The sequence below is a fragment of the Echinops telfairi genome, unplaced genomic scaffold (genome assembly GCF_000313985.2).
Source record: "Echinops telfairi isolate 266 unplaced genomic scaffold, ASM31398v2 ScPeMD7_7420;HRSCAF=8458, whole genome shotgun sequence".
Classification (NCBI taxonomy): Eukaryota; Metazoa; Chordata; class Mammalia; order Afrosoricida; family Tenrecidae; genus Echinops; species Echinops telfairi.
Genome location: NW_022111320.1, coordinates 44,189,169 through 44,198,721, shown reverse-complemented (window position 1 = coordinate 44,198,721; position 9,553 = coordinate 44,189,169). Strand labels below are relative to the sequence as shown.

General features: G+C 51.6%; 1 protein-coding gene across 2 annotated transcripts in view; it reads left to right on the top strand.

The window, feature by feature from the left end:
* Positions 1 to 9,553, top strand: part of BTD (biotinidase) — a 37,823-nt gene that overhangs the window by 20,613 nt on the left and 7,657 nt on the right. For both annotated transcript variants that reach the window (XM_045297517.1, XM_004704010.4), the window contains exon 2: positions 7,562 to 7,826. In XM_045297517.1, coding sequence (XP_045153452.1) covers positions 7,578 to 7,826 — 249 coding nt within the window. In that variant the 5' untranslated portion in view covers positions 7,562 to 7,577. The remainder of the gene's footprint in view (positions 1 to 7,561; positions 7,827 to 9,553) is intronic.

The window sequence follows — 9,553 nt, the reverse complement described above, 5'->3', positions numbered from 1 at the left end:
ATGTTTGTACATATGTTGCCCTCATTCTTTTCTGGACATTTACTTTCTATTGAGCCCTTGGTATCAGCAGTTTTCCCCCACCCTCATAGCCCCCCAAAAGATTATACATTGTTATTATTTTCATCTATTACACCGACTGCTGTCTCCCTTCACCCAGGTATTCTGTTGTTCTACCCCCGTAGTGGGTTATGTGTCGATCATTGCAATCGGTTCCCCTTTCCCCTTCCTCTCCTCCTCTTCCCCCTCCCCTTCTGGTATCACTATTCCCACTCCTGTGCCTGGATTCTGTGTGTCATGGGCTCCCATCCCTTTCTATACCTGTGTACATGTTCCGGTCTAGTCTGAATTGAGAAGCAGCACTGGGGTCATGGTAGTGGGGGGTGAGGAAGCCTCCAGGCACCAGAGGAATATAGTGTGTTTCATTGATGCTTTACTGCACCCTGGTGACTCATCCCTTCCCTGTGGCCCCTCTGTGGGGAGATTGTTTCACTGTCTACACATGGGCTTTGGATCTCTGCTCCAGCCCCCTTGTTCTCAACAATATGTTTTTGTTTGTTATGTGTCTGCTGATGCCTATTTCCTGGTTGCTATGACTCCTCATGATCGCACCGGCTGTGTGCTTCTTCCACGTGGACTTGTTGCTTCACTGCTGAATGGCAGTTTGTGTATAACTTCAGACCTTTAAGACCCCAGACGCTGTAACTTTTAATAGCTGGGCACCATCCACCATCTTCACCACATTTGCTTATGCACCCGTTTTGTCTTCAGCAATTGTGTTGGGAGGATGAATATCTCAGACTGCTGATTGGTTAGAACAAAGTGTTCTTGTTTTGAGGGTGGGTATGAGCAGAGACCCAAAGTTCATCCCCTACCTCAGTAGATTGCCATATAAATATGTGTACATGGGCCAATACCTCTATTTTTGTGGATTAATGTCTTTACATATGTGCCCCGCTATGTTTATACCTCTACCCACTGCTTTGCCTCCTTGGTCCTTCCTGTTTCCATTTACCTTCTTCCTGCCCCACTGTCACTTGCCTCTTATTTCCGCCTCTTAGTACCTCCTCTTAACTAGTTTGCTGTTGCTCCGACCGACAATTCATAAACTGTTTAAAGCCCCCTCAGACATGCCATTATCCTTTCCTCCAAGGAGTCCTGGTGGCACATTGGTTAAAGCACTTGGCTGCTAACCAAAAGGTCCTTGGTTCGAACCCTCCAGCTGCTCCTCGAGAGAAACAAGAGGCAGCCTGCTTTGATGACGATTACTGCCTTGGGAACCTTTAAACCGCTCGTGGTCCACTCCAGAGGTTCTCCGTAGATGGCCCCAGGCCAGAGCGTCCACATCACCAGTGCCTGGAAACCTGTTAAAACCACGCTTCTCAGTCCCCTCCCACGACTCTTGCAATCAACACCTGCGGCATGGGATTTGGCAATCTGATTTAACCATCCTCCCTCCAGTTTGAGAACCTCTGCTCTGCTCCTGCTCCAACCACGCAGAATCCTTGGGAATTTCGACTTCTTTCTCCTGCAGCCGCTTTGGAGATGCCACGGCAGTCCTGGCAGTTGGGCCGGTCATTTGCCCGTTTTCCAGCACATGCTAGAAGAGCAGGGCCAGGCAACCGGAACCTTGGTTTCTAGTCTCATTCCCACCCCTACACTAACTCCTCCTGCATCTGAACTAGAATAGGCCCTTTTCTTCTACTGCAGGTGTGGCTATTAGGGAGATCAAATGGAACCAGAGACATGGCTTGCAGTGTTCATGCGTTCAGTGCTAGCTGACACCGACATAAACAGTTTGCCCGAGCCACGTCTCCCCGCGCAGAACCTGGTCTGCCCCCACGGGTACGATAGTGCCACCCTTTGTACATCCCGCCACATCCTGTAAGGGAGGGAGTAAGAACTTGTGAATATGAGAGATGCAAAGCCTTGTAGATTCATGGCAAGCAAATGGACAGTTTCCGTGAAATGAAACATTTGTGAATGTGTGTGTGAATGAGACAATGTAGGCAATGCAGGGACAGGGCTGGAATCTCCCGTGGAACTGCTAAGAATAGCTCTTATGCTGTGGCATTGCAGAGCAAATACCCACTTGGGTTACTGATCCTGTTTCTCCACAGGGTGGCAGTAGAAAACCTGTCAAATAAGTCTTGGCTGCCATGCTTTCTGTCGAGTAAAACAGAAAAATGAAGACTTATCCAAGTGCCACATGGGAAAAGAGAAAAAAAAAAAGAAAGGCCTTCTCTCATTAAACGTGTGGGAGTTTTTCTTTAGGTGACGAAGCTATTTTCCATTTGAGGAAAAGGAAAAACGATGGCATGATGGCTGCAGTGGTTGCAGTCGCCCTTCCGGGAGGCAGGCACGCCATCCCTTGTCAGCCAGCGGGGACCAGTGCTGCTGTGCTGCAGAACAGGTTTCAGCAGAGCACACTGACTGAGGAAGACCAGGAAGAAAGGCCTGGCGATCTATTCCAAAAATCAGCCAGTGAAGAGTACATGGATCACAGCTGTCAGATCTAATTGTGTGTGTGTGTGTGTGTGTGTGTGTGTGTGTGTGTGTGTGTGGTGAGGAGCGGGGCGGGCAGTGACCAACAATATCCAGGGCAAAGTGTCAAGATCCTTTGATAGCTTGTCCTAGTCAACGAAGCAGAAACTGGACCTAATCAACGGCACAGTGCGAAGTTATAGGTCTTCTCTCTTGTTTGAAGATCACAGTTGGGTTTTTTTTTTAATGATAATACAATTTACCACTCAGTTCAACTGGAAGCATGGATTAATTCGGGAATCGATTCACTGTTCCTTGAATTTTGACATCAACATCCGTTGCCACTCAGAGGGGTTCACACTCGACAGTTTCAGCTGAGACATCAAAAATCTTGCTAGGGTGGGTTTGCAGAACACTGGCTAAGGAGACCCGACCAGGGGGCTTCTTGTCATAGGGGCCAGGCCAGGGAACGCTCTGTGGAGCACAGTCGGAGGGGAGAACCGGAAATGAAAGCTCCTTTGGGGCTTCTTTAAACTCCGGCTCTGAGGATTAGGTAGGAGTGGTCCTTGTTACTGCCCTCCCCTGTAAAAGAATGTAGTCCAGGAAATCACAACATCCATGAGAATGACTTCAAACTGTTCGCAGCTTTCCTGTGTTTTCCCTGGTGTGGTGTCCCATGGACCATGTACCAGGCTGACTCCTAATGACTTAGCTGCCCCCAGGCTTTGTTCCTCAGGATGTGACATTTCCTTTGCCGACTTTTCCCACCCCCTGTGTTCCCAGCTCCCTGACAAGTAGAGTGACATGGTCTTTTCTAAAAGGGCCATGGGCCGCTGTATGTTTAGTACATATACCCGCCTCTGGAATGATCTTATTGAGACTACCTTAATAATAATCCATCCTCTGCCCCCCAAGTCCCTATTATAACAGCTTGGTTAGGAAGGAAACACAGCCAATTAGCCAGATGAATCTCTCAGCAAGATGGGGGAAAATGTTCCTTGTGCATAAAAATATCTAGTGATTGACATGTTACCAAATTTCCTCGAAATAGATTTCTGTGTAATTTTAGACTTTGATTTCTTTTCCTCGTGGATCAAATAACAAGCCTTCGTGATTGGGATTGGTGTGGGGAGAACATTGTGCGGTGTGCAGCAGCGGCTTCTGTGGACCCAGAGCTCTCTCCCCGCCCCACCAATTATTTCGGTCTCCTGAGGAGTCTGCTGGCAGGTTTTACGGGCTTTAGATTTACTCAATATGAGGTGGGGAGTCTCTGGGAAGTTTTGAGGAGATGATCTGACCCCCAGCTGTTTGGACATCAATATTGCCCTGGGTCTGAGGGGTTCCCAGTTGGGGAGTTGGGGGTGAGGGACTGAAAGTGCTCTGTTCCCACTTTCTCAGCTCACTTCCCTCCCTTTTTAAGATAAAAGATGATGTAGACCACATGCCCAGAGAGGTTTGCATAAATCTGATCGGGGCTGGGACCCGAATAAGGGTGCTGTGAACAAACTATCTCAGTCGTCGAGTCCCAGGGCTGTCAGTCTTTATGGGAACAGAAAGCCTGCTCTTTCTCCTCTGGGTGGCTGGTGGTTTCGAACGTCTCACTTCACAGTTGGCAGCCCAACACATCACCCATTGCACCACTAGGTGCTCCTCAGGGTGCTCCAGCCCGCCCTACTCCCCGTTCAACCAAGTGGCAGATCGAAGCATGACATACTGCCAACCCAGGGAGACACACATTTTGGGACACAGTTCAGCCCGACATTCGTAATTGTATACCCAACAGTAATTCCCCAGCAGACTTACAAGACCATCTTCCAAAGTAGCGGGGACGCTTTTACATGCCCAGTGGCGGTATGTGAGCCGTCTAGTGTCTTGCCCCTCCTCGCCACCGTTTGCTGATGCTGCGGCTCTCGACAGGGGGGTCGTGGCCTCTCCTAGAGGCTCTCGTTTGCATTTGGCTCATGATTACTGATGTGGAGCATTTGGTGCAATGTCTGTCGTTTGGCCACTTTCTAATTGGGTTTTGCATTTGTTTTACTGTTGTGTTTTAAAAGTTATTTATGTATTCTAGACACGAGTTCTTTGCTAGGCGTCTGGTTCGCAAGTCCTTTCTGTTTGTGTCTTCAGCGAGAGGCAGTCACTGGTGGGGGTGGTTTGTGTGTTTGGGAGAGAGGGAGAGACTAGCGTCTTTCATGAGCAGAGGTTGGTTGCCTTGCCATCTCTGATGTCCACAAACACTGGCGGTTCATACTCTGCCCTTGGGCCTCTTCTATTCTCAGGGCCTCTCTGGGCGGATCCCATCCAGGTTTCTGATGCTAAATGCCACCCCTCTGCTGATGACTCCCACATGTCTATCTCTAGCTTAGACACTGCTCCTGCACCCCAGACTCGGATGTCCACCGCCTCCCCACCGTGGCCGCTCCAGCCTCCTGTGGCTCCGGCCGCAGACCCAGGTGCCGCCTTCATGGCTCATCACTCATGCCCTTGCTTCTCCCCATGCACTCCATCAGCGAGTGCTAGGGTGCTGCCTTCAAAACAGAACCAGAACCGCACTGTCCGTCAGCACCTGCTGCATCCACACGCCACCGGTGGCCCCGCCCTCTCACATTTAACACCGCCTTAGATGCAAATTTCCACAGGAGCCATTCCAACTAGTTTATGACCTCTTCGATGGATGTCATTTCCTTACAGTATCCCGCTTACAGTATTTCCTGAGCCACCAGGCCTGTTTCAACCTCAGGCCTTGTGACGAAGCTGTCCCCTCTGCTTGGAGCACTCTTTCCCTGGACACCTCCCTCGCCGTCCTCAGGCCCTTGCTGACATCACCCACCTACCTACTCCCCAGTCATCCCAAATGGGAGCCCCAACAGCCTGTCCAGCTCCAATCACGTGTTGCATGGATTTCGGAAGCAAGCGCTGCCCTAGCGGTTATTTCAGGTCATTGGGATCCCTTCCAGTACCCCACTTAATTTACGCACCTCGGATTCCCTCCTATCTCCCTTGCATCTTCCCCTGTACAAAATATGGTGAGTCAGCCCCAGTGGCCCCTGGAAGCTCTGGGTGAAGGCTTGCTGCTGGCCCCAGGCCTTGTCTGGGTTACCCTGGGGCTGTGTCTGGTGCCAGCAAAGGGTGAAGATAGCATTTGTGAATTTGAGGAAAGCTGTGCCGACCTGTTTTTATTGGAATTGCTCATCCGCCGCCACCTCATTAAGCTTGTGTTCTTCGGAGCACGACTACCTGGTTGTATCTGCATAGCCTCTTATTATCGGCTTACCTTTGCCCACACAAATGATGGCTGCTTACAGCTCTGCCACCAGGCTCCTCTTGTAAGTAACAGAGGTTTTCTTTTCTCCAACTAGAAAGATGGTGGCTTGCTGGCTCCGCAGTTTCCTTGTTTTGTTGGACTGCAAGTCGCTTGGAGCTGGCAAAGCTTTTGTCCCCAAATCCATGGGGGTACAGACAACACTGCCTTGAGAAAGGGGAAACTGGGGGCACCGGCCACCTCCACCCCAGGCACACCTGCCCTGCCCTGCCCCATCCTCAGCTTCCCACTAGTTAGCCAGGTCATTGCTGCATGCACTGGAAATCCTGCGAATGTGCCTTTAACCATGAAAGCAGAACGGGAGTGGACAGTAAGCTCCTGAGACGCTTTAACTTATTCCTTGCTTGCCTTCAGAGGCAAAATTCAGAGAAGAAGGCTTATCAATTATACTTTTGTTTATGCTCAAAAACTCATGACTGCTCACTGAAAGGGCCCTTGTTCTTATCTAAGACATTGTTTACAGTGTCCCAATGAATGGCTACAAATCCCGAGCTTGGTATTTGGACGGTCCATTGATTCCCTGGGGAAAGGAGCAACAGTGTGAGGTGGGGCAGAGGACTTGGGGGTGAGATGAGAGAATGGGCCTCGTGCTGAGAAGAATTTACTCTTGGCCAGATTCTGAATGAGCGTCCCTAGTCGTTATGGTGCCCTGAAAAATAACTCTGGTTATTTTTGCTTTGGTTTCTGGTACTTTTGACAAAAAAATTAAAAAAGTTCACAGCCAATGGAGTTTGGCTTTGAAACAGGAACACGGGAGTGATGAGTCGAAACTTACACAGGGTGGGTGTTCTTTATAACCTCCACACGGTCTGAGTCATCGGCGTGACTTGGTTTTCTTGGTGTTTAATCCGAGTCCCTGGGAGGTGGGCAGTCCCAGCGCATCACCACAGAGCCAGTGGCCTGGCCGGGCACACCAAACTGGGCAAATCTCTGTGCGCTGGGAGCCAGGCTGCTCGTCAAGGCAGAATTGACTATTCATTCTAAAACACTGAGTAACACACACAGAAGAAAGAGAGAAATTCCTATCCGCAGGGCCGGGGGCGGCGCACACAGAAGTGCCAGTGTAATGACACCGTAATTTATGTCTCATCTCTTACAAAGGAGACTGCAAAAATGAGTTTGCCTTCCAGAAATGGCTAGTGTACATTCTACAAAAAGACATTCTAGTTAGCATTGTAGAAAATTGTGTTTCTGCCCCCGCAGAAGACCCGCCTTCCACAGCATTATGCTTGTGAGCCAGGGCTGTGGCGTGAGCCAGGGATGGAGGGCTGGGAAGAGGATCACGCGGACTGGCACGGCAGTCCCCGAACTCGGGGCCCTGCTCTTTGGCCAGCCCACAGCAGAGAGTATTTAATTGGGGTTTAAGTATTTAATTGGGGTCTGCAGAAGTGGAGCGAGGTGGGAAGAGTGTGAGTTATACCTTAGCATTACACAGCACAATTGGAAGGGCTGTGACTGCCTTAAACCAGTGTGCGAGCGGCGATGCACTGCGGTCTCGCTAAACACCGTGTAAAACCATCGTGGCAAACGTTTTGGAAATGTTCTAAAAGCAGGCTCTTCACGGTGGGCCATTTTGAAGCGTAGCGTGCTACGTGTCTGGAGAGAAACACAGACCCTTTATTAGGGGCACGAAACAGAGTGAGCCACACCGTCCCCGCGGGTGCGTTTCGTGGCTGGGACGAATAACTCACAGCTGCGGACGTGGAGTTCTTGGCAGGACCCCTGATCCGGCTGTTCCCCCGCCCTGTTACATTCCAGATTCACGGCCTGCACCATGGCTGGGGCCAGCGGTTGGCTCACGCTCTTCCTTTGTGGCTGCTGTGTGGTTGCCCTGGAAGCCCAGGCCTGGGAGCGGTGCGGCGCAGAACACCCTGTGGTCGAGCACTACGTGGCCGCCGTGTACGAGCACCCGTCTATCCTGAGTCCGGACCCCCTATCGCTCACCACCCGGAAGCAGGCCTTGGAGCTAATGAATCAGAACCTCGACATCTATGAACAACAAGTGATGGCTGCAGCCCAAAAGGCAAGAAATGCCCCGTAGGACATGAGCCGATCCCCTAAACCAGAGCACACTGCCCTCTCGCTCGGGCGCGGTCAGTGATCAGGTAGCCCCCAGCTTCTATAGCCCTTCTGGAAAAACCAACAGCTGGGAGCTCGGTGGCTTCCAAGTTGACACCCAGCCGCAGTGCCACGGAAGATAGGCCTGGCGTGTTCTACTTCCATATAGATCCCCGCCAAGAAATCCCTGTGGAGCCGTTCCCCTCGGCCCAACATGTGGTCACCGTGAGTCCCAATTGCCTTAGTTCTGAGGCTTAACTAGTCAGCCTTTCTCCTCAGAGCGGCCCAGCACGGCAGCGGCAGCAGCACCGGGCCGCCCCATTTGAGCAAGAGCCCAGGCTATGCGCTTGCACGTTCCGTTTCCACAGGCCTGGGTGCGGCCTGGCTTGTCAGTGTGGCGGCAGCACAGAGCACTCACCGGACCAATGACTAATTCAGAGGTCCAGGACTGCCCTGAGGTTCCCGTATAATTGGCTCGGGACATGGTTTCTCCTTGGGGAGTTTTTAAAGCCCTGCCAAACCAAAAACCTCACCACCACTGAGTTCATTCTGACTCGAGCGTCCCAAGAGAGAGGCACCGAGGTTGGAAGTCTATATAGGAGCGTCAGAAGTGCTTGGTGGGTTTGAACTGCCAACCTTGTGGTTAGCAGTCCAAAGCCTCACCCTCAGCCCCCAAGAGCCCCCTTTCAGACTTCACATGGAATTCTACTGTGCAGAAAACGTTGGGAAGCCAATGAGTGCAGTGGTCTCATCGCTGAGTCAACCAGAGCTTCACTAAATGGGTAGCCTTGGTGGCACAGTGGTTAGGCGCTCAGGTGCTGACCGGAAGGGTGGCGCTTTGAGCCTGGCCAGCTGCCCCGCCGGGCTAGAAGGCCTGGCGAGGTGGATGTACTCCTTAGAGACCGCAGCCTAGGACACCCTGTGGGGAGAGGCAGCTCTCCCCTGCCCCGAGGGTCCCTGCTGGTGGGAAGTAGGCTTCAGCCAGCAAGCACCCACTCCGGCAGTTTGTTGTCTGCAGGTAGGTTTTTATCTGGGGCTCCCTTCTGATCTTCGCGCCCAGATAGGAACAGCATGGGCCCTCCCGCCAGACAGTCCCGAGCCCAAACTGACACAGAGGAGGTGGGTGCCAGCCAGCCTTTGTGAAGGTTTCCTGCTGGGCACTCATTTCCCAGCCCTGCCGGATGGGCGGGGCCGGGCAGGAGAAGGAGACTCCCCGCTTGGGGCAGAGCTGGAAATGCCAGAGCCAGATACTCTTGTAAGAAATGGCCTGTCCACTGGAGATCCCGTTGCAGAGGAGTCTCAGGGAGGAGACGAGCCAGTCAGGGTGCAATGTAGCAACTATGAGAAATGCAACTTTCCTCTAGTTCCTAAATGCTTCCCCCCACCCCACCCCACTATCATGATACGAATTCTACCTTACAAGTCTGGCTAGACCAGAGGATGTACACTGGTACAGATAGGAACTGGAAACACAGGGAATCCAGGACAGATGATTCCTTCAGGACCCGTGGTGTGAGTGGCGATACTGAGAGGGTAGAAGGAGAGTGGTTTGGAAAGAGGGAACCAATGACAAGGATCTACATGTGACCTCCTCCCTGGGGGACGGACGACAGAAAAGTGGGTGAAGGGAGACGTCGGACAGGGCAAGATATGACAAAATAATAATTTATAAATTATCAAGGGCTCATGAGG